The 23,885-nt window shown below is 56.3% G+C and overlaps 5 protein-coding genes across 8 annotated transcripts in view; all 5 read left to right on the top strand.

Annotated features, from left to right (window-relative positions):
* LOC106496593 (uncharacterized) overlaps positions 1–23,885 on the top strand; it is a 66,450-nt gene that overhangs the window by 4,711 nt on the left and 37,854 nt on the right. The gene's annotated exons all lie outside the window — the stretch shown is intronic.
* On the top strand, positions 889–22,081 carry LOC136994729 (C-type lectin domain family 2 member D-like). Of its 4 annotated transcripts, none has more exons than XM_067313823.1 (6): positions 889–1,438; positions 19,538–20,080; positions 20,201–20,296; positions 20,522–20,703; positions 21,021–21,121; positions 21,275–22,081. In XM_067313823.1, the coding sequence occupies exons 2-6, from the start codon at positions 19,882–19,884 to the stop codon at positions 21,396–21,398; spliced, it is 702 nt and encodes a 233-aa protein (XP_067169924.1). In that variant the 5' UTR covers positions 889–1,438; positions 19,538–19,881; the 3' UTR covers positions 21,399–22,081. The 4 variants fall into 4 exon arrangements, with proteins under 4 accessions (XP_067169924.1, XP_067169923.1, XP_067169921.1 ...); XM_067313822.1 differs by having other exon boundaries at positions 19,538–19,606; positions 19,680–20,296; XM_067313820.1 differs by having other exon boundaries at positions 19,538–20,296.
* Positions 1,894–23,885, top strand: part of LOC136994740 (C-type lectin domain family 2 member D-like) — a 29,417-nt gene continuing 7,425 nt past the window's right edge. The window contains exons 1-2 of the mRNA XM_067313860.1: positions 1,894–2,098; positions 2,219–2,314. Coding sequence (XP_067169961.1) covers positions 1,906–2,098; positions 2,219–2,314 — 289 coding nt within the window. The 5' untranslated portion in view covers positions 1,894–1,905. The remainder of the gene's footprint in view (positions 2,099–2,218; positions 2,315–23,885) is intronic.
* On the top strand, positions 2,350–3,902 carry LOC136994747 (C-type lectin domain family 2 member B-like). Its single transcript, XM_067313871.1, has 3 exons — positions 2,350–2,702; positions 3,036–3,136; positions 3,291–3,902. Exons 1-3 carry the CDS (start codon positions 2,364–2,366, stop codon positions 3,400–3,402), a joined length of 552 nt encoding a protein of 183 aa, XP_067169972.1. The 5' UTR covers positions 2,350–2,363; the 3' UTR covers positions 3,403–3,902.
* LOC136994680 (uncharacterized) lies at positions 4,000–19,836 on the top strand. The gene is made up of 7 exons (XM_067313609.1): positions 4,000–5,701; positions 6,602–6,829; positions 7,017–7,184; positions 7,235–7,434; positions 7,725–7,834; positions 18,858–18,923; positions 19,680–19,836. The coding sequence occupies exons 1-7, from the start codon at positions 5,617–5,619 to the stop codon at positions 19,834–19,836; spliced, it is 1,014 nt and encodes a 337-aa protein (XP_067169710.1). The 5' UTR covers positions 4,000–5,616.

Genomic DNA, 23,885 nt, shown 5'->3' on the forward strand with positions numbered 1-23,885 from the left:
AGCTGCAACCTTGCAAATAAGAAAAGCAGCAGCCTGGCTAGAGACAGTGAAGGAACCCAGTGGAGAAGGGGAAAAGCCCAGATCTAAATATGACCATTGGTCCGACCTCTCGCATGAGGGGTGGGGAGCTTGGATTGTAAGGGTATAATTGCCCAGGGCTGTCCTTGTGCGGAGGCCCCCAGCTCGAGCTGGAATTACTGCACGTGTGTCATCGAAATCAGATCGGAATGAAATAAATTCTTATACTTCTGTGGGAACCGAGGGTCGGAGCCTGTTTTGGTGGCCGGTGAGCTTGATTTTCCATTACACAGTTTTATTGCTAGCAATGAGGTGCCTCTTGGCTGGGAGCGCGGGAAGGGACCCCGAGCAGCGTTTTTGTTACAGCTTCTAAGCGATAGTAAGTTGTTCCGTATTCAGTGTTCTGGTTTACCTAAGCAGCCACGCTGATCCACGATTCTTAGTCCTACCGATGCCCTTGCCGTGTTACAGTACGAGGTAGATCCATGGCAGCCTTAAACGATCCATCTTCTAATTATTCTTTTGCACATTTTGCGCCTCTTCTGGTGTTGCCTTTGAACGACTTCTGTACTGCTGGCTGGATTCAAGTGGCTCCTTTGCCGTTCTTCAACTTTGGACAAAAACCAGGGCTAAAACGAGGTCAGACAAGATGTTCTTGCCGGGCGTGCGACCTTGCACGTTCTTTTTCCAGAAAACTGGAGCGCAGTGGAAGTTTTCTTAACATTAGTGGAGGCTTTTCCACTCTTTCCAGTCTTCTGTAATAGCAGTTGCAGGTGGCAGGGAAGGACCCGCTCAGCGGCTCCAGCCTGTATCGACCCCGTGGAGGGCCTCGTACCTGCAGAACCGTTCCTTTTCCATGGGGGAGAAAAAAGAAAACCTCCGTTTTTGTGTGGCAAAACGGACGAAACGAGCCCACGAGGGAGGAGCAGGGGCGCGGGCGCAGCGTGGACTGCTTGAGATAGTGCCAGTCCCACGTGCGAGAGAGTTTAAACTGCTGGCGCTCGCCGTGATTGGCTGCGCGGCCCGTCACTCAGCGGCTGTGGGCGGTGATTGGTCGGAGCGGCGGGGGGTGGGGCCGATGTAGTGCGCTAGGGGCGCCGAGCCGCTGTAGCAGGCGCGGCGCGTGCTGGCGGTACGGAGAAGCGGGGAGGGGTCGCTCGGTAGCGCTGCGTGTCGGGTGGCTGCCGGTGGGCGCCGGGCTCGCGGAGGCGCATCCCGAGGCAGAGGCTTTCTAGGGAAGAAGGGAATCGGCTGGGCGGGAGCCAGATGGGGCCGTATGGGGCTTATTAAAAGGCAGCGGGTTGTTTGGAATCGCCGCGCTGTGAGGGGAGGGCGGTCGCTCTCTGTGATTGGCTGTGTCGGCCATCGGTCAGCGTCTGCGGGCAGTGATTGGGCGAGGTGCGGCGGGGGGCGGTACCAGGCCCTGTGGGCGGCTCAGAATGCCGGGGGGGGGAGGGAGGGTGCGGTTGCGGGTGCGGCTGCTCTCGCCCCGCCTCCGGGCGGGTTTTGTCCCGTTACATTTCGTTTTTCTCGTTTATTTGGGGTTTCCCGCGTGTCTGTTCCTCCCTAAGGCATCTTGCTCCCTTTGTTACCCTGCACCTGTGTCTTCTCTGCCGCCTCCTGTCAGAGCTCTTCTGCCTCTGTCCTGGCGTCCTGTCAAGCGTTTGCTCTTTCCCGGCACGTACTGGGCGATGGCATCGTAGTTTCAAGAGCTTCGTGGCCGGTGCCGAGAGCCAAGGAGCCTGGAACGTGCGTGTGGCAGCAGCGCTGCGTCCCCCCTGGCTGGCAGCAATCCTTGAAGCGTGGACGGTGCCTGGCGGGACAGTGCAGGAGCTGCAGTGAGCGATGAGGTCGGATCCTGTCCTTGTGAAGGCTTTGCCAGCACCAATGAGTGTTCCAGCGCCAGAACCTGTGGACCAAGTGCTGTTAGTCCCTGAATCTGTGACTGGTGTGAGGCAAGAGGAGAACAGGTCCCGCTCCATTGAAGTCGAAGAGGAGCCCCTGGACGAAGCGGGCTCCCCCGGCAGAGTCGGGCGTAGGTCTGCTGTGTCGGCAGGCACGAAGAAGAGGGTGCTGATGGGTGAGTCCAAGGTGTGGGGCGCGGAGAGGGGCTGGTGTCGCTCTGTCAGTGTCCCCGCTGGCCTGCTGCCTGCTCTGGGACAGCCGCATCTCCGCTGTGAGCAGCTTTTTGTTCCTCCAGGCGACCTGCGCAGACCCCGTCGATGGCACCTCCCAGCGCTGGCTGTGAGCGCGGCCATAAACGTTGTTCTGCTTGTTTGCATTGCTGCAGTGGCAGGTAAGGGAAGGGACGGCTGCGTGGTGTTGGCGCGGAGCTGTCCGTGTGCATGCGTGGCCCTTCCTGTGCTTTTGCCAGGGGTCTCTGGGGGAAGGAGAGGGGAGCAGGAAGCCCGGCTGTGGCTCAGGAGCAGGGCTGCAGGTGGGGGCGGCTGGGGGGCTGCGTCGTGGAGGGTGACATCTCACCACTTTCCCGTCCCCCTGCAGTGAGCCGGTGTAGCCGCCCCCAAACCACTGGTGCTGCCGCACTGGGCTGCCGCGACGGCTGGATTGGCTACCACGGGATCTGCTACTACATCTCGCGGGAGGAGGCGAGCTGGGAGTCGAGCCAGCGCCACTGCTCCTCGCTGGGGGCCTCGCTGGCTGTGCTGAAGCGGGAGTGGGAAGTGGTGAGTGCGCGGGGCGCCGCGGGAGCGGCTGGATCGGGTACGGGGGGCCGCGCTGGGGCGGGCCGAGCCGCCAGGGCAGAAGGGACGGAGCCGTGGTTGCTGTCCCCCCAGCGAAGCGGGGCTGTGGCAAGGGAGGGGGAGCCTTAGCGCGGCTGGCATTTTCCTTTGGGAATGTTATGGGTGGGTCGGAATCCCCTTTTCTTGCCGGCAGAGCTGTTCTGCAGGTCTGGGCAGGTGGCAGTGCCCGGCAGGGCAGGGCGGCGAATGCCAGGGGGCCAGCGGAGCCCGGGGCCGGCAGCAGCTTGTGACCGTTTGCCCCTCTTTCCCCCGCAGCCTTTCCTCAGGGAGCTCAAAGTCTCCACCGACTGCTGGTTGGGGCTGCGCAGGCAGGACGGGCGCCTGGTGTGGGTGGACGGCACCGTCTACAACGAAACGTGAGCCCCGGGGCACCATGCCACGAGCCGGGGGGCCGGTGGCGACCCCGTGTGCTGCCTCTGCCTGGGGCTGTCGCTCGCCGCCGGCCCCGCTTCCCTCCCGGCGCTCGAGGGCATCGCGACCAACCTGGCGTCGCCTTTCCTTGCTCCGCAGGTTCCCGGTTCACGGCCAAGGAGACTGCGCCTACATGAATGATGCCATCGCCAGTTCCAGCTGCTCCCAGCTCAGGCCTTATATCTGCAGCGTGGCGCTGGCTCCGCTCTGACTGAGGTGGGACCGCCGCCTTCGGAGCAGGCAGGCTGCCCTGGCACCGCTGTCCTCTGCTACCTGCCTTTTTGTGCCTGCCATGCCGGAGCCGGAGCAGCCCTTAGGGATCAGCACGGAAAGCCCATGAGGACGACGAGTAGCTTTGCACCCGTGGACGTGGGTGTCATGGACATTTTTGGATGTTGTAAAACACTCAGGTGCCCTGTAAAACAGGGAGGACTCCAGGTGGCGAAACACTTTTTCACGTTGGAAGCCTTAATGTTTTTCTGCTTGGACTGAAACCTTTTGGCCTCGCTCGCTCAGGGCAGGTGCTCTGCATGGTGCTGTGTTGCCGGCTTTCAAAACTCGATCCCTACATGGAGGAAGCGCTGTGCGGGCGTCCCCTTCTCACCGCCTGGGAATCGCAGCCGGGGTGACGTGGAAATGGGACCCGGGGCCTCCCTTTGTGCTAGCAGGTTTTTTTCTTTCCCGGAGCTGCTGGAGCGAGCGGCGCTGCGGCTGCTCGTGGCATTGGGAACCGAGGCGAGTGCGCGCTGGTCTGTGGGCGCCTCCGCGGCCTCCTGCAGCCGCTGGCCGACCACGGGGGCGGGGGGGGGAAGGACGCAGGTGCTGTTCTGCGCTTAACACTAAACAATCTTGTATTTCTGCTTTATACGTACAAACTATATATATTATATAATCTATAATTATGTAATATAATTCTATATATAATTTGTATATAACTTATATTTAATATTACTATTGGCATTTTGTTTGGAGTTGCTAAATCCAGTTGCCTATCGGAAGCGAGCCGCCGGCAGAGAGTTTCTTTAAAACGTGCGTTTGCGCTTTCTCTTCCGCAACTAATTCCAGATAACAGCGTGTTAGCGCAAGTAGCGTAAATCTGTGCAAACAGCTTGAAAATAAATTAACGATATTCACCTAAATAGTGCAGATTTAGCGCAACCGCCACTCGGAGTGGGAGGTAAGTGCCGGCGGCAGCTTCGACCGCGCTCTGCTCCGGGTGCGCGTCGCGCAGCCACTTTGGGGGTTTTATTCCGGGGCGATGCCGAAGGGGAGTTGGGATTTGCCCTGCGAGTGGCTCCGGATCTTTCCTCCCATCCGAGCCAGCCTCCTCCTCCTCTGCTCGGCAAATCGGGCTTCGCTCTTTTCCCCCCCTCGCGCCCAAACCGAGCCTGTTTTCTCCACTGACAGTTTGCTTTTAATTCTTCCTTTTTTTTCCTTTTCTTTACCCTAGTGCTTCTGTCGCTTCCTCTCCGCTTCGGCAACGCCGCTGGGCCGCGTTCATCCCTCCTCTCCGCCGTCCGTCCGTCCCTTCGCCGGGAGCCGCTTCCCAGGTCAGTGCCGGCAGGAGCTGAGGACGGGGATGGTGCGGGAGGAAGGCGGAGGGGGGACGCAAGCGCGGGAATCCCCGAGGTGCCCCGATCCCCGCTGCGAGCTGCCCGAAAGCCGCTTGGTTTTTCGTTTTTTCCCGGGCGGCGCAGGGTCCCCCGGCGTTGGAGCGCGGCAAATCCCTCGTTTTCCTCGCCGGACGTGGCGGCCGTCGGAGGTCGCCCTTTTCCCTGCAGTTTTGTTCTGCTTTAACACCGTTAACCGCAGCCGGCTCGAGCTTCTCTCTTTTTTTTTCCTTTTCCTCCTCGTGGTGACAGGCAAATTCACCGTTCAGGCCCCGTTTGCAACGCGACGAGGCGGAGGGGGGGCGCGAAGGTCCCTGCCGAAGCCCCGCTGCCGCCTCGGCCATCGCACGGATCCCCCGGGCCACGATCGCGTCCCATGGATCCTGCTTCGTTCGCTCCGAAACTCCTGTTCCCAAAGAGTTTCGATCCCGGAGAGAATCCGCTCGGCTCTTTGGTAGCCGCGTGCTTCAAACCCGAGCTCAAAACAGCGTGAAACAACCAAAAAAAAATCTCAATTTATTTTTTTGGTCTTAATGGAGCGAAAGCCATGCGATGCCTCCCGTTTCCAGGCCGGCCGGCGCCTTGGGCGCGTTCCGGCGCGATTCCCTCCCCGTGCGGCGGTGCCGGCGGCTCCTGCCTCTCCGCCGAGGCCCCGTAGGCGGGAGAGGAGGCGCGAAGCTGCGCTGCGGGAGCGCGACGCTCGCAGGAACCGGACGTCCGGGCGGCGGCTGCTCGAGTCGCCGCCCGGGTGAGCGAACGAGCGAGCGAGCGGCCGGCTGCTCTCGAGAGCCGGAGGCTGCCGCTCCTCTCCCTCCATGGCGGGGCAAATCGTTTACGCCGACCTGAACATCGTTCCCAAGGAATCCCGCGGGAAACGGCGTTCGCTCCCGCAGCCCGGCGGTAAGCGGATCGTCTCCTTTTTTTCCCCCCCTCCCCGAGTTTTCCACGTGGGATTTTGATTTTTGCCACCCCTCTGCGGGTGATTTTCCAACCTTCCCACCTGGGTGGCTCAGACGTCGCGGGTGGCGTCGGCAGCCGGAGCGAACGTGTCCCCCGAAGCCGGAGCTGTCGCGTTTTCAGGGCCTGGCCAGCTCTTAAACCCGGCGTGCGGCGGCAGGATCTGTTCTCGCTCCTGCCTGGAAAAGGGCAACAGGTTGCAGGCTCCTTCCGCTCATTCCCAATTTCCACCCAAAGCGCTTCCCTTTGCGCGCCGAGAAAGGGCCGAGAGGGAAAGCCGCGTTCCACTGGCGCTAACGCGGAATTAATCGATTCTTCTTTTTGTTTTTTTTTTTGTTCTCGCTGCCGACGGTCTATTTTTGTCCGCCTGTCTTTGCGGCTGTACCTCAGGCTGACGCCGCACCTTAGCCCACCCCTTCCTGTGCCGTCGAGCCCCCGCGCGCTTGAAGAGAGCCGGCGCTCGGCCCCGGCGCACGACGTGTTCGCCGAGCTGCGGCCGGGCGACCGCGAGCACCCGAGCGGCCGCCGGCGCCGCCTCCTCCTGCCGCCTCCTCCTGCCGCCTCGGGCTTTTGCCGTCGCTCTCTTTGCCCCTCTCATCCCGCCTCCATCGCCGATTCCCTCTGGCCTCGCTTCCCGCTCTGCAGCTGGCGGACGAGGAGCGACGCGGCGGCGGCCTCGGGACGCTCGGTGACGGGAGCACCCGCTTCCCTGGGGCATCGGGGGCTGACGTCCGCTTCCGAGCCGCAGCGAGCGCGTGTCCGGAGCGGCCTTTCCGGAGAAAATAAGAAACGCCACGGGATGGGAGCCGCATTTCATCCCGACGGCTTTTCCTCCCCCCGCAGCGTCGGTCTGTCCCCGGTGGCACCGGACGGCTCTGTGGCTCGGCTGGAGCAGCAGCCTCGTCCTCGGCGCCGCCGTGCTGGCGCTGGGCTCCTGGGGTGAGTCGCTCGCGCCGGCTTTCCCTGCCAGCGCCGGGTTCGGAAGCGGGATCCCGCCGGCTTTTCGCGGAACAGGGGTGACAGTGAGGCGAAACTGCTGGAAAACTTGGATTTTTTTGGAGGGGACAAGACGCAGGGGCCTGCGTTGCTCGCTGGCACATTTTTTTCCATGGAAGAAGCCGCCGGTCCAGTTCGGCGCCTCCGTATCCCGCATGCTGTCGCCCCCGGGGGGGCCGAGGGGCCGCATCCTGGTGCCGGGGGTGACCTCGGAGGTGTTGCCGCTGCCCCCCTTCTCCTCCGCTCCGTCCTTCCCTTGCAGTTCACTACCTGCAGTCGGAGAAGCCGGGAAACGTCACGGACGGACGTGGGGACGTGGCGCCGGTGGATTGCAGGGACGTGACGCCGGCGGATTGCACAGATGCCGTGGCCCGTGACTGCCAGCACCTCCGGGAGGCCCTGTGCCCCCCACAGGAGCAGGATCCTGCAGGTAACTCCCTGCCACCACGGGATCCCCCCCCCCAAAACGGCATTCCCGACTCCGGCTAATGCGCCCTTACCGTTGCTCCATCCATGTGTCCGCAGAGGGCGACGGATGCCAGCTCTGCCCGCCGGGCTGGACACGGCGCGGGCGCAAGTGCTACTGGGTGGCCGACAAGACCCAGTCCTGGGACAAGAGCCGGGAGAACTGCACTTCCCGGGACGCCGAGCTGCTGATGCCGGAGGACTGCGATGAGCTGGTAAACGGGGAGGGGGATGCGGTTGGGAACGTTGGGATGGACCCCCCCTGAGATCCAGGGCTGCATCCGAGGGGCTGGAGATGTCTGGAAAGCTGGAATTGGCACCTGCCTGTGTGGCCAAACCCCCCTGGACACCTTGGGCAGCATCGGAGCACGGGGAACACCGGGGGGGACTCAGTCCCGGGGAACGAGGGTCCATCCAGGAGCCGGATGTGGCCAGGCTCATCCGGGACGGACACAGTTGAGGACGTGGGCTGGGATGGCCCCCAGCTGCCCTGTCCCCGCTGCAGGAGTTCGTAAAGGACATCGCAAAGAAACCCTCTAAATACTTCTGGATCAACCTCTCCAGCCTGGATCAGAGCCGGATCCTGCTCAGCGGCTCCTGCCTGGATCAGAGTGGGTGAGTGCATCACCCCGGAGCGGCCCCCAGGGATGGGTGTCGAGGTGCCGTCACCCGCGGGGGATCCCGGCGCCACCACGCGGATCCTCTCCCGCTCCCGCAGGCTCCCGTTGGGCTCCAGCAAAGGCTGCAGGGCGCTGAAGGGCGACCGGATTGTGGCTGAGGACTGTGACTCCGCGATCTCCTGGATCTGCCAGAAAACTGCCACCGTCATCTGAGCTAGTTGGAAGCGGGCGCCAGAAGGGCCAGGATCTCAGTGGGAAAGGCCAGGATCTCGGTGGGGAGATCCAACCTGTTCAGAGCGCCCCGGCCCTGCTCACATCCCCTCCACCTCCGTCTTCCTCCCGAGCCATCGCTGTCCTTGGCTTGCCCACGGCACGGATAACGGAGGTGTAAATAAAAGGAAAAAAAAAAAGGGAGAATTAAAAGCGGAAAACGAGCCCGGTTTGGGGGCGAGGGAGGGTGAGCGACGGCTGTTGTAAATAGAAACAGGGAAGGGGGAAAAAAATCACCCCTGGAAACGGGATCGTGGAGGGATGGGAGCAGCCGAGAGGCACCGGTATCTTCATTCCAGCGCCATGATCCGTCCACAGATGGAGCAGGGCTCCGTGGTGAGGCTGGCGGAGGGGCAAAATCTGGGCGGGAGGAGAAGGGAGCGAAGGGAAAGGCCCCCCCCCGCGCTGGGGCTCTGCGGAGGCGGAAGCTCAGCGGTGATAAATCGCGTCACGTCGGTTTTCCGGCGCTATAAAGCGAGGAAAAAAACACCGTTCTGCATCCAGGAGCTTTTTCTCCCCGGTGCCGAGGCCTCTTCGGAGCCGCTTCGCCGGCGTTTTCGGCAGCGCCGATCGCGGCATTGGAAGAAGCTCCCGGAGGAGCAGCTCCGGCTCCGTCCAAGGATGCGCCGGTGGGAAAAAAAGCCGGGAAACATCCAAAACGCGACGTGGCAGGGGAGGAAGAAGGGCGTAAAGAGCGTTGGGAGAGCGGCTCTGGGGCAGATGTCTGAGTTTCGATGGGCGATTTCAGGACAAAGGTGCCGTGGGGCAGCAGCCGCTCGCAGGACGGAGCAGATCCGTGGGTCTTTCCTCTTTTTCCCCCTGATATTCCCGGCTATTCCTCCTGTGGAAGGTCAGGCATTTTTGTGGGGGGATCTGCTGGCAGAAGAGCCCCGAAAGGAGAAGATTCCTCCCAAATCTCCCCTCGATGCAAATCCTCCCCCGAAAGGGAAATCGTTTCATGCGAGTTGTTCTCCACGAGGTGGAGACGCAACATAAGAGACGCCCGGGCGGCCGTTTCCGCCGGCCGAGTCGATCCGCCGAACTTCGGGCGAGGAACTTCCGTATCGGAGCTGACGAGGAGGAAAAAAAACCTCACCGCCGCTTGCTTTAATGTCCTGATAATGAGGGAGTACTTTGCAATTATGAGTAATTCCCGCTTGGTGTCTAGGGTGGAAGATGATCGTCCAACTGCTGGTCAAAAACGACGACCTGGTGGGTTTTACAGCACCTGCTACGTGGTTTTTCTCCATCCTCCGTCTCTTCTGCGTCCGGGATCGTCCTTGGGAGGAGGCCGGATGAGCTGGTAGCTCCAACCCCGAGCAGGAACCATCCGGGGTCTCGTTGACGTTGTCACCACGCCGATAAAGGTGCCGATGGAGAGACGACAGGTATCGCATCCGGCGGGTGGCGTCCGGGCGCCGCGCTCGTCCCGTCTCGCCCTCTTCTTGCCCTAAAAACGGGGTCGACTGGCGCCGCCGTGCGTGAGCAGCCCACGTTGTCCTCGTCTTCGCCGTCCACCGCCTCGACGTCCTCTCTCCTGCCTAAATGTCCTCAAAACCGCGCAGATTAGCCCCATCCCGCTTCCGCTCTTGGGGATGGGAGGAGAAGGTGCAACCCAGGGCGGGTAGTTTGGGGTGTAAACTCAGTGGTTTGGCTTTGCAGGAGGAAAAACTAACTGTTTTTTGGCTCCAGAACCCATTTTCACCACCCTGAGAAGCAGAGCGCGGGCAGAGAGCGTCCAGATCGTGCCGCCGGCACGCTGTCCCTCGGCAAATCCACAAGCCGCGGAAGAGGGAATGGCTCTGGTGGACGGATGAAGCAGCAGGTATTTCACTAGTTTGGGAAGCACCAGCGTGTTTCCACCATTGGGATTGGATCCCGGGGACGGGATCTAAGAGCAGGACCCGTCCCTTTCCTCGGATATTAAGCTCTCTCCAGCGCAATGCACCCGGACAGCGAGTCGTCGGCCTCCCGCAGACCCCGGAGGAGCCCGGCGTTGATGGCGGAGGCTTCTTCCCCCTCGATTTTGGGTTCGCTGAGCGTTATTGCTACGTGTTTCGAGCCCGTAGTTGCTAATCGGTTGTGCTTTTTCCTCTTTTTTTACTGATTCGGCAGGTTTTTGCTCCTTTTTATTTTATTTTATTTGAAAACAAGGCTAAGAGGTTAAAGGGGAAGAGGGGAGAAGGTCGTCCTCATCTCCGTCCTGCTCCTAGTCAGGAGCAAGGAGAAGCGGGATCGAATTTTCTTCACGCTTTCGCCGCAGGTTTCCCATCGGATTGACCGTGGGACAAAGCGTCTCCGGGCGCAGCCCCAGGGCTGCCGGCAGCGGCGTCTTCCCGGTGCGGTCCGCATCCGGATGGCTTCCTCCTGGCGAACCCACCTGAGCTCCGGGTGGCAGGTTTCCGAGTCGATCCCTTCGGCTCTCACCACCCCACAGCTCTCCGGGTCCGTGCTGCCTTGCAGCAGGATGTGACTCACTGTGGCTGCCCCCGTCGTCCCCGCCTTGTCCCTCCCTGGGGCAGGAGTTTGTGTCCGCGGAGCTTTTTTGTTTTGGTTGGTTGGTTTTGTTTTTTTTGGGGGGGCCCCGGCGTTCCCGAGGTGCTGCGGGGGGGGCTGGGGCAGGAGACGGGTGACATCGGGGTTCTGGGGGTGAGATATTAGGTAAATGGGGGTCTGGGGGCTGGATATTGGGGAAATAGGGGTCTGGGGGCAGGATACTGGGGGAGCTGGGGTGGGATATTGGGGAAATAACCTCAAAAAAAGACTTTTGTAAAAAAGCTACACAATCCACCCGAAATAACCGTTATGGAAAATCAGGCTCGCCGGCCTCCATAACAGGGTCCGACCCCAGGTTCCTGCTGAGGTAGAAGTTCAAAGTCAGACTGGAGAGAAATAAAATTTAATGACACTGTTATGGAAAATCAGGCTCGCCGGCCTCCATAACAGGGTCCGACCCTAGGTTCCTGCTGAGGCAGAAGTTCGAAGTCAGATTGAAGAAAAATAAAATTTAATGACATACGTGTGGTAATTACAGCTCGAGCTGGGTGCCTCCAAAGAGGGACCCCGAACAAAGAAATCCCTGGGCAATTATAGCCTTACAATCTAAATTCCCCACCCCTTAAGCGATAGTTTGGACCAATAGTAATAGTTAGGTCTCGGTTCTTCCCCTTCTTCCTTGGGCCCCTTTATTGTCTCTAGGCAGGCCGCTGCTTATCTTCAAGGTTGGCTACTCCTGCTGTCCGTGTAACTTCTTTATCCCTCCAGCTTGAACCGGCTCTGGGGCCCCCTTTTACTTATCTAAGTAAAAGTTCACAGCAAGTTCACAGCCTGAGGCCTAAGGCTTCAGCAAATTTAGCTACTAATGCTAAGCAAGTTATGCTAAGCAATTAATTCTAGACAGCTTCAGTTCAATATTCTCTAACAGTCCTCCCTTTGTTTTTATTAAGCATCCCTGCTAATATGTTAAGCAGAGTTCTCGAAGCCTTTCGAGGCGTACTATCACTCTCCATAATCTTATATACAATATGGTTGTAAGCAATAGGCATAACATGGTCAAACTTAACATAACTATTACTGGGTGCAGCATGTGATTATAGATCCCTGTTGCAGTTGGTGACCATCCCAGAAGAGTCTCCCACCAATGATATTCTCCATTCTTCTTCACTCTTTCCAAGATATGGAGTATCTCTTCTGCATCATGATGAACAGTGATTAGAGTTTTTTGTCCATTATTTCGGATGCGTTTTAACAGTTGACACAGGTCATCATGTTGTAGTAGTTTCTGTACCAATGTAAGGTTCATTCCGATGGGGGTAGGTAATAAATCTTGACTTAAGGTATAATTAGATTGTATTAATTGATGAGACACAACAGGAGCTGAATAATTAAAGTCACAGCCCATAACTTTAGAAAAATTACAAACACAAATATTTGAATGATTACTTGTGTCTACAGTAATGTTATCTATGAATATAAGATTACAGAGAGTTCTCATACAGACACATCCTTTTCCAATATATACAAGTACAGTTTCAGGGGTTTCATCAGGATGTATTTCAAAATGACAAACATTTTGTTCAGTATCAAGACAAATGTCTTGAGCTTTGACAGTGTTTATCTCACAAATAAATATATATATAATTTTAAGATTTTCAAACCTTTTTTGCATACCTAGAACATACTGGGTTAGCTGTTCATCTCCATCCAACAGGCTGGTCTTAGCTGGGATATAAGTTCCTGTAGCCAATTGATGCCCAAATAAGACTTCTGCTGGGGATAATCCTACCTGTTGTACAGGGGTTGTTCTAATTTCCCACAGCACTAAGTTTAAGGCATTAGGCCATTTGAGACTTGCCTGTGTACATACCCGTGCTAACTTGTTTTTAATAGTTCTGTTCATTCTCTCAGTTTGTCCTCAAGACTGGGGATGATAAGGTGTGTACAATTCTCTATGAATTCCTAGCATTTGATATAATTTCCCTAAAACTCCTGCTGAAAAGTGCGAACCCCTACCTGAATCTACAGTTTCTGGGACTCCAGACCTAGGGACAATTTCCTTTAACAAGGCTTTAATCACTGCAGCCGTATCTGCTTTGCAGGTAGGAAAGGCTTCCACCCATCTGCTTAGTTGATCAACTGTCACAAGAAGATGTTTAAATCCTTCTGCTGCTGGCATGTCAGCACAGTCAATTTGTAGACGCTGGAATGGAAAATAAGCCCGTGGGAGGCCTCTTCCGTTAATCTTAGGATAAGTATCGTTAAATTTTTGGCAAGTTGGGCAGGTTGTTGTTATGCATTTTGCAACCACATGCACTCAGGAGCTGCCCAGGTTTGTAGAGTACATGAGGCGAGAGTCAATGCTCCTCCATGTCCACGATCATGATATCACCTATCTGTAGAAAGTAAATACCTTAAGGAAAGGATGGCCTTACCCCTGATAGTCCAAATTCCTTTTTTGTCTTGAACCACTTCACGCTTTTTCCAATTCTCTTTCTTCTTCTGTGGCACATACACAGTCATTGGGTGACCCAAAACTTCAGGTCGTGTTTTTCTAATAAGGGCTGCTGTAGCTACTATGCTCTGATGCATCCTGGAGTGCCTTTGATTACCGCATCTAGTTGGGTGAAGTAATAGGCCACTGGCCTACGGTGAGGACCTAGTTTTTGACTGAATACTCCACTTGCTACTCCGTCGTTCATGAACAAATAATTCAAATGGCTTACTCTAATCTGGTAGTCCTAGAGCCAGGGCTGAGACCAACACCCTTTTTACAGATGTAAAAGCTTTCTCTTTTTCTGGAGTCCAGGTCAAAGGCTCTGTCTCCTCCATTTTTGTTGCCTGGACCAATGGTTTGGTAAGCTCTCCCAACCCAGGAATCCATGGCTGACAAAATCCTACAGCTCCTAAAAATCCCCTAAAATGCTTTTTTGTTATAGGACGGGGCATATTGAGAATTGTCTTTACCCGTTCTGGATCAATTAATCTGTGTCCCTCCTTCAAGATAAACCCCAAATATTTTACCTCTTGTTGACACAGCTGGAGCTTGGACGGAGATGCTCGATGTCCTTTCTCAGCAAGAGCGTTACATAGAGAAATAGTGTCTTTCAAACATGTCTCGTAATCTTTACTTGCTAATAACAACTCATCCACATACTGTATTAACACTGAATGTCCTGGAAGTTTGATATCTGCCAGATCATTTTTAAGTATACATGAAAAAAATAGTCGGAGACCCAGTAAATCCCTGTAGTAGCCTAGTCCGAGTCAATTGTTGTCCCTTCCAAGTGAAGGCAAAAAGATCTTGGCTGTCCTCAGCTACTGGTATACTAAAAAAGGCTGCTGTTAAATCAATCACAGTAAAATAAGTTGCCCAGTGGAGCATCTGTGGTAATATAGTTGATGGGTCAGGAACTACTGGATGCGGAGCGATTACATTTTGGTTTACAACTCTTAGGTCTTGTACAAACCGATACTCCGGATCGCCATTTAGAATCCTGCCTATTCTTTTTAACTGGCAGAATCAGGGTGTTGTATGGGGATTCACAAACTCTAAGGATACCCAGTTTTAGATAGTGATCAATTTGCTTTTGGATACTTTTCTCTGCTTCCTTTGGGATAGGGTATTGTTTAACCGCGGGAGGTAATCCTCCCCTTGTTTTGATTGAGACTGGACTAGCTGATTTCAATAGTCCAACATCAATCCCTGAAGAGCTCCATAACTTTCCAGGAACTGATTCTAAACCTGTCGGAATTTGCAGATTAGTTGACTCTGGTTCTGGTGTCTCAGCCAGAACACATGAGCCCATTATTATTAATTTCATCCCTTCCGGCTGTAAGCAGATCTGGGTATCCAGGGCTTGTAAGAGATCCCTCCCTAAAAGGCAAAAGGGTGAATCCATGGAAATTATGAAACGTCCCCACACTCCTTTTCCTCCAAGAGTGAGCAATAAGGGCTTAGTTAATGTCTGTTCGCCTTTTCCCATTACTCCCTGTATTGTTATTTTATCTGATGACTTACATCCTTTAGGCTCAAAATTCAGAAGAGAAAGGGTAGCTCCAGTATCCACTAAGAAGGGAATTTCTTGACCTGCTATATTTGCCATTACCTGCCCCCTGAAATCCAAATCTATATCCCATAAATTTACCCCATTTCCCACGGTGTTTTCTGGGTCTCCCATCTCCTGTCATTGTGGACTGGCTGGGAATTGCCTGGTGTCGTTCCCAGTACTCGGCTGTCCCATGCCATCCCTTCTATTCCTAGGCATGCGGGGTCTCACTGGGCATTCCTGCTGCCAGTGCCCTTGTTCACCACAATAATGGCAATAATCATTAACTCTTAAGCGTACAATACGTTCGCTTTGGTTCCGCCTGTCTCCTCTGACCCTTGCTCGTCCCCTTCCTCTAGTTTCTTTAAACTCGTCTCTTAACACAGCCGCTAACACACTCACTTCCTTTCTTCTGTCGTCTCTTTTCTTTCACCTTCTCTTCATCTCGACCGTTATATACAAATGTGGCTAAGCGTACTATTTCATCCATAGACGTCCCTGGCCAGTCAGGAACATGTTTAGAAAAATACTTTTTAATGTCAGAGGCCATTTGATCCACAAATGTGGAAACTATTAGAGGCCTGTTAGCCTCGGCTTCTGGGTCTATCCCCCCTCCAAACATTCTGATTTGTTTAAATAGTCTGGAGAGGAAAGCTGAGGGCTGTTCCTCAGGTTGTTGCTGACACTCCCTTATTTTAGACCAATTCGCGGTCTTTTGTCCTGCTAACCGTATAGCTTCTTCTAAGCCTTGTCTGGCTAATTGCAACTGCCTGTAATCTGCCTCTACATTATAATTCCACCCGGGGTCCACAATCAGCCAGGCCGTTCGGGCAGCCACAACACCCCCCTCTCCTGCCCAAGGATGGTTTACATCCAGAATTGAGTGTTTTTCATCTGGAGTGAACAAGGCTTCAAGGAGCATTTGTACATCCCCCCATGTAGGATCATACGCCCGCAGTATTCCTCGTACAATTTGTAACACTTTCTCTGGATCTTCCCTAAGCCTGGGAGTTTGTTGACCCCATACAACCAAATCTTGGGGCCCCCAGGGTCGGTAAATTCGCGTTGTAGCTACCCGAGGTGCCCCGTCCGGACCTGGCGGGGGCACTCCTGGCACAGGAACGACATGCAAAGGGGCTTGAAAGGCAGAGGGGGAAGGCAAGGCGGGGTATAGAGAAGTTGAAGCAGAGGATGGTGCATAGGGTGGAGCAGTTTCCACAAGCGTTTTAGCAGCTGCACTACTTTCAATACTCTGAGAAAATTTTTCTTTGCCCAACTGTCCCATACACACCAATAATCCATTTGTCCGGGGAACCTATCCTGCAAATGGTGACGCAGGAAAGTTAACTCCTGATGACCAAAGGTTCCCTGTGGCGGCCATCGTTCTGCCGGGTTACCATCCTTTGTCAGGAACGGCCAATCCTCCTGACATAGTTGGATCAATCCCCCCCCCTTTTTTCCTTTTTTTTTTTTTTTTCCCTCTTAGGTTCTTGGTACCATCAAACTTACTCTATTTTTGCAGAATTTCGGTTAAGGGCGTCCCCTTTTCTATGCCGAACTTATTTCCCATATTGAGTTCCTGAAAAGTGCGTCTTATGCTGATCAGGCAGCACACTTCCTTATAATATACTTTTTTTTTTTTTTTTTTCTCAGCAACACCAGAATTTAAATTTTCATTACCCCCTGCAGCCAGCATGATTACACTCTTTCTCTCTCTCACTCTCTCTCTCTGGGAACCGCACTCACACCACCCGAGTCTTTGACTGCTAGGACTCCCGTCCCTTCGCAGTGGGCGGCTCTGTCAGCCGACGGGTGCCCCTTTCGGTTCCCAGGTCATACGCACTCACACCAGTCACGGTACCGGTATCCACACTCACACTAGTCACAGTAATTCTAAGTTAGTCTTGCAGTGCGCCTTACGCTGATCAGGCTGCGCACTCCCCCCCTTCCGGCCGGAGTGAGACGGGACTCGAACCCTCTCAAAACCTGGGCGTGGGACTTGAACCCACTCCAAACCTGGGTGTGGGACTCGAACCCACCCCAAAACCTGGGCGTGGGACTCGAACCCACTCCAAACCTGGGCGTGGGACTCGAACCCACCCCAAAACCTGGGCGTGGGACTCGAACCCACCCCAAAACCCGGGAGTGGGACTCGAACCCACTCCAAACCTGGGCGTGGGACTCGAACCCACCCCAAAACCTGGTACGCCTTACGGTGATCAGCCCACGTACCCCTTACAGTGCACTTTGTTACCAAACCAGAATTTAGAATTTAGGCAGGAATTTAAGACTCACCCTCTCGGTGCCTCCCGTTGCCAAAGATCCCAGGTGAACTCACCCGATGGCGCCAGATGATCGTTTGGAGACGAGAGGCCCCGACGGTGGTCACCTAGGGTCCCACCTGGGTCGCCAAACTGTTATGGAAAATCAGGCTCGCCGGCCTCCATAACAGGGTCCGACCCTAGGTTCCTGCTGAGGCAGAAGTTCGAAGTCAGATTGAAGAAAAATAAAATTTAATGACATACGTGTGGTAATTACAGCTCGAGCTGGGTGCCTCCAAAGAGGGACCCCGAACAAAGAAATCCCTGGGCAATTATAGCCTTACAATCTAAATTCCCCACCCCTTAAGCGATAGTTTGGACCAATAGTAATAGTTAGGTCTCGGTTCTTCCCCTTCTTCCTTGGGCCCCTTTATTGTCTCTAGGCAGGCCGCTGCTTATCTTCAAGGTTGGCTACTCCTGCTGTCCGTGTAACTTCTTTATCCCTCCAGCTTGAACCGGCTCTGGGGCCCCCTTTTACTTATCTAAGTAAAAGTTCACAGCAAGTTCACAGCCTGAGGCCTAAGGCTTCAGCAAATTTAGCTACTAATGCTAAGCAAGTTATGCTAAGCAATTAATTCTAGACAGCTTCAGTTCAATATTCTCTAACAACACGTGTGCAGTAATTACAGCTCGAGGTGGGGGCCTCCGCAGAGGGACCCCGCACAAGGACAGCCCTGCACAATTATACCCTTTCAATCCAAGTTCCCTGCCCCTCATGCGAGAGGTCAGACCAAGAGTCATATTTAGATGTGGGGTCTTCCCCTTCCATTGGGTTCCTTCATTGTCTCTAGCCAGGCTGCTGCTTTTCTTAGCTTCAAGATTGCTATGCCTGCTGTAGGTGTAACTTCTTTCTCTCTCCAGCTGGAACCGGTCCTGGGGCTCCCTATTACTCGCCTAGGTAAATGTTTAACGTATCTAGATGAAAGTCCACAGCCTGAGGCCTCAGGCTTCAGCAACTTTAGCTACTAAAGCTAAGTAAGTTCTGCTGAGAGATTAATTCCAGGCAGCTTTAGTCCGATATTCTCTAACAAAGGGGAGAGAAATAAACTTTAATGACGCATGTGCGGTAATTCCAGCTCGAGCTGGGGGCCTCTGCGGAGGGAGCTGGTTGGGACAAATCCCTGGGTAATGATACCCTTCCAGCCTAGTGTCCACCCCGTAGTTCTGGACCAGTCGTAATAGTAGAGGTCGGGGTCTTCCAGCTCCCGGCTGCTCCTTTCTGTAGTTTCCAGGTGGGTTCTTGACTTCTTCTGGCACTTCTGCATAGGTGTCTGTGGGGGGGTGCTCCCAGCTTCCCCCCCTCCTCCATACACATTTGGTGCCGGTTACAAGTAGCCTGAATTCCTGTGTTTTACACTCCAAAATGGAGGATGTCGAGACTTCGAGATAAGGCCTGCTTGGGCGCCTGGACCTTGAGAAGCAAAAGCCTCCTGTCACCGCCGGGGCAGTGTTAATGGCGGTGGTCAGCACTGTCTCCTCCTCCTCCTCCTCAGGACCCTGGGAGACAACAGCTGCTTTCAGGGCTGGGGCCCCACTGCGGCCTGGAATTGCCTCCTCCTTACGCCGGCTACGGGATCTCCCCTCGGGACCCCGCTGCCAGAGTCGAGCAGGCCTTGGCAGTCGCTCGGACTCCTTTCTTCAGCGCTGAGGAGTGCTCGAGGCAGCCAGCCTGCCGTCGGGGGGGCTCGGCCACCCCCCGCCCCATGGCCCTGGGTGCGATGGCTGTAAAAAGAGGGCGGAGAGCTGAACCCTGCAGCAGCAGCCGAGAGCTGCGGACTGCGACTGCGCGAACAAAACTGCAGCTGCCCTGGCAGCTCCACCTCCCCATTTCCCGTAAAGCTGTAAATAGTTCATTCCCGTAACCGTCGTGGGCTCTTCGCAGGCGACAGCGGATCAGTGAATTTGGGGACGAGGACGCCCTCCCGCACTTACTGCCCTGGGACTGGAGGTACGTTGGCCGCCGAGGCAACGCGTGGGTAAGGTCAGCCAGAACTGCTTTGCCTAGTTCGTTCGTTTGGGCAGTTCCAGTTAGTATAAATTAGCTGGCTTTGTCTGCTTGCTAAGTAGTTACCCTTAGCATAACTTCTAGTGTCATTACAAATAAGTACTGTAGTTGAGCTAAGTTCCTGTTACTAAGAATTGTTGTTTTGCACCGTTGCAGCTTCTGCAGTAAACGTTGGTCTTTGAGACGAGTGGCGGAGTCGTGCAGTAAATCTCCTTCTCCCCCTGAATTTGCTTCAGCAAATGTAGCTACTAAGGCTAAGCAAGTTCTGCTGGGAGATTAATTCAGTCTGACATTCTTTAACAAGAGCGAAAGGGCTCCGTGGGGGAGAAGGGAGGAGACGGAGGCGCATCCCGAGGCAGAGGCTTTCTAGGGAAGAAGGGAATCGGCCGGGCGGGGGCCAAACGGGGCTGTATGGGGTTCATTGAAAGGCAGCGGGTTGTTCGGCACCGTGGTGCTGTGAGGGGAGGGCGATCGCTCTCTGTGATTGGCTGTGTCGGCCGCCCCTCAGCGTCTGCGGGCAGTGATTGGACGAGGCGCGGCGGGTGGGATGGTACCAGGCGCTGTGGTGCAGCAGACCCCCCTGAGGGAAGAGAGGAGGCGGCTGCTCTCGGCCTGTCTGCCGGCTTGTGAGTTTTCCTTCTTCTTTTTTCACTTTACTACTGATCTCTGTCCTCGCTGACCCTGTGTTTTTGTCCCCAGGGCCCGATCGCGGCGTAGTAGCGAGAGCTTCGTGGCCGGTGCCGAGAGCCGAGGAGGCTGGAGCGTGCGTGTGGCGGCAGCGCTGCGTCCCCCCTGGCTGGCAGCAATCCTTGAAGTGCGGACGGTGCCCGGCGGGACGGTGCCGGAGCTGCAGTGAGCGACGAGGTCGGATTCTGCCCTTGCAACAGCTTCACCAGCACCAATGAGTGGTCCAGCATCAGAACTTCTGTACCACATGCTGTTAGTCCCTGAATCTGTGATTCCTGTGAGGCAAGAGAAAAACAACAGGTCCTGCTTCACTGAAGGAGTCCAAGAGCAGCCCCTGGACGAAGCGGGCTCCCCCGGCAGAGTCGGGTGTGGGTCTGCTGTGTCGGCAGGCATGAAGAAGAGGGTGCTGATGGGTGAGTCGAAGGTGTGGGGCGCGGAGAGGGGCCGGTGTCCCTCTGTCAGTGTCCCCGCTGGCCTGCTGCCTGCTCTGGGACAGCGGCATCTCCGCTGTGAGCGGCTTTTTGTTCCTCCAGGAGACCTGCGCAGACCCCGTCAATGGCACCTCCGAGCGCTGGCTGTGAGCGCGGCCATAAACGTCGTTCTGCTCGTTTGCATTGCTGTAGGGGCAGGTAAGGGAAGGGACGGCTGCGTGGTGTTGGCGTGGAGCTGTCCGTGTGTGTACGTGTCCATCCCTGTGCTGGTGCCAGGGGTCTCTGCGGGAAGGAGAGGGGAGCAGGAAGCCTGGCTGCGGCTTGGGGTTCGGCAGGGGCCTGCAAGTAGGGCTGCGGGGGGGCGGCAGCTGAGGGGCTGCGTCTTGGAGGGCGACGTCTCACCACCTTCCCGTCCCCCTGCAGCGATCTGGTGCAGCAGGCCCCAAACCACTGGTGCTGCCGCACTGGGCTGCCGCGACGGCTGGATCGGCTACCGCGGGATCTGCTACTACGTCTCGCTGGAGGAGGCGAGCTGGGAGTCGAGCCAGCACAACTGCTCCTCGCTGGGGGCCTCGCTGGCTGTGCTGAAGCGGGAGTGGGAAGTGGTGAGTGCGTGGGGCGCCGCGGGAGCAGCTGGATCAGGTACGGGGGGCCGCGCTGGGGTGGGCCGAGACGCCAGGGCAGAGGGGCTGGCGGGGACGGAGCTGCGGTCATTGCTGCCCCCCGAGTGAAGTGGGGCTGCAGCGAGGGAGGGGGAGCCTTGGCGCGGCTGGCGTTTTCCTTTGGGAATGTTGCGGGTGGGTTGGAATCCCCTTTTCTTGCCGGCGGAGCCGTTCCGCAGGGCAGGGCAGCAAGTGCCGGGGGCTGGCGGAGCCCAGGGCCAGCAGCAGCTTGTGACCGTTTCCCCCTCTTTCCCCCGCAGCCTTTCCTCAGGGAGCTCAAAGGCTCTGCCGACTGCTGGTTGGGGCTGCGCAGGCAGGACGGGCGCCTGGTGTGGGTGAACAACACCGTCTACAACGAAACGTGAGCCCCGGGGCACCGTGCCACGACCAGGGGGCCAGCGGTGACCCTGTGTGCTGCCTCTGCCTGGGGCTGTCGCTCGCCACCGGCCCCGCTTCCCTCCCGGTGCTCGAGGGCATCGCGACCAACCTGGCATCGCCTTTCCTTGCTCCGCAGGTTCCCAGTTCACGGCCAAGGAGCCTGCGCCTACATGAGCGACGCCGCCATCGCGAGTTCCAGCTGCTCCCAGCTCAGGCCTTATATCTGCAGCGTGGCGCTGGCTCCGATCAGCCTGCTCTGACCAAGGTGGGAACGTCGCCTTCGGAGCAGGCAGGCTGCCCCGGCAAGGCTGCCCTCCACTGCCTCCCTTCCCTTGCCCGCCGTGCCCTGTACCAGAGCTGGAGCAGACCTTACGGATCGACGCAGAAAGTCCATGAGGATGATGAGTAGCTTTGCATACGTGGACGCGGGTGTCATGGATGTTTGTTGTAAAACAGTCGGAGGCCCTGTAAAGCAGGGAGGTCTCCAGGTGGTGAAATAGTTCCAAGTTGGAAGCATTAATAACTATATTTTTCTACTTGCGCTGCTTAGGCTGAAACCTTTTGGCCTCACTCGCTCAGGGCAGGTGCTCTGTAAGGTGCCACGCACCCTCGGGGCTCTCTCACCGCCTGGGAATTGCGGCTGCGGCGATGCAGAAACGGCACCCGGGGCCTCCCTTTGCATTAGCAGGGTTTTCTTGTTGCCTTTTTTTTTTTTTTTTTTTTTTTTTTTTCCCGGAGCCACTGGAGCAAGCGGCGCTGCAGCTGCTCGCGGCGTTGGGAACCGAGGCGAGCGCGCGCTGGTCTGTGGACGCCTCCGCAGCCTCCTGCAGCCGCTGGCCGGCTCCTGGGAGCAGGAGAGAGCGCGGGTGCTGTTCTGTGCCTTACACAAGACGGAGCTTTGTGTTCCTTGTTTGTTTAAAATAAAAGTTAATATTTCTCCTGACACCTTGTTTGGAGTTGCTGAATCCAGTTGCCTAACGGAAGCGAGCCACCGGCAGAGAGTTTTTTACATGTGCGTTTGCGCTTTCTATTCCGCAACTAATTCCAAATAACAGCGTGTTCGTGATCTACAAAGGTGGAAGCTATCGGAGGCCTCTTGGCCTCGGCTTCTGGGTCTATCCCCCCTGCAAACCTTCCGATTTGTTTAAATGGCCTGGAAAGGAAAGCTGAGGGCTGTTCCTCAGGTTGTTGCTGACACTCCCTTCTTTTGGACCAATTCGCAGTGGTTTTCATCGGGAGCGAACGCGGCTTCAGGGAGCGTTTGCACAAACCCCAGGTAGGGTCGGACGCCCACAGAATTCCTCTTACAACTTGTAACGCTTTCTCGGGATCCTCCCTAAGCCTGCGAGTTTGTTGACTCCGTGCAATCCAGTCTTGGGGCTGTCCCCAGGGTCGGCAGATTCGCGTTGTAGCCCCCCGAGGTGCCCGGTCCGGACCTGGCAGGGGAACTCCTGGCACGGGAAGGACGTGCCAAGGGGCTGGAGAGGCAGAGGGGGAAGGCAAGGGGGGTAGAGAGAAGCCGAAGCGGAGGATAGCGCAGAGGGCGCAGCGGTGCCGCAGAGCACGTTGCCCAGCGGCTGCTGGAGGTGCTGGGTCAGGGGCTTGGACCCAGACAGATGCACGGCGTCACGGGGTCCGGAGCCAAAAAACGGTTAGTTTTTCCTCCTGCAAAGCCAAACCACTGAGTTTACACCCCAAGCTACCCGCCCTGGGTTGCGCCTTCTCCTCCCATCCCCAAGAGCGGAAGCGGGATGGGGCTAATCGGCACGGTTTTGAGGACATTTAGGCAGCAGAGAGGACGTCGAGGCGGTGGACGGCAAAGATGAGGACAACGTGGGCTGTTTGTGCCTGGCGGCGCCAGTCGATCCCGTTTTTAGGGCAAGAAGAGGGCGAGACGGGATGAGCACGGCGCCCAGACACCACCCGCCGGATGCGATACCTGTCGTCTCTCCATCGGCACCTTTATCGGCATGGTGACAACGTCAACGAGACCCCGGATGGCTCCTGCTCGGGGTTGGAGCTACCAGCTCATCCGGCCTCCTCCCAAGGACGATCCCGGACGCAGAAGAGCCGGAGGATGGAGAAAAACCACGTAGCAGGTGCTGTAAAACCCACCAGGTCGTCGTTTTTGACCAGCAGTTGGACGATCATCTTCCACCCTAGACACCAAGCGGGAATTACTCATAATTGCAAAGTTCTCCCTCGTTATCGGGACATTAAAGCGAGCGGCGGTGAGGTTATTTTTCCTCCTCATCAGCTCCGATACGGAAGTTCCTCGCCCGAAGTTCAGCGGATCGACTCGGCCGGCGGAAACGGCCGCCCGGGCGTCTCTTACGTTGCGTCTCCACCTCGTGGAGAACAACTCGCATGAAACGATTTCCCTTTTGGGGGAGGATTTGCATCGAGGGGAGATTTGGGAGGAATCTTCTCCTTTCGGGGCTTTTCTGCCAGCGGTTCCCCCCACAAAATGCCTGACCTTCCACAGGAGGAATAGCCGGGAATATCAGGGGGAAAAAGAGGAAAGACGCGGGGATCTGCTCCGTCCTGCAAGCGGCTGCTGCCCCATGGCACCTTCGTCCCGAAATCGCCCATCGAAGCTCAGACATCTGCCCCAGAGCCGCTCTCCCAACGCTCTTTACGCCCTTCTTCCTCCCCTGCCACGTTGCGTTTTGGATGTTTCCCAGCTTTTTTTCCCACCGGCGCATCCTTGGACGGAGCCGGAGCTGCTCCTCTGGGAGCTTCTTCCC

Source organism: Apteryx mantelli, chromosome 32 (assembly GCF_036417845.1).
Source record: "Apteryx mantelli isolate bAptMan1 chromosome 32, bAptMan1.hap1, whole genome shotgun sequence".
NCBI lineage: Eukaryota > Metazoa > Chordata > Aves > Apterygiformes > Apterygidae > Apteryx > Apteryx mantelli.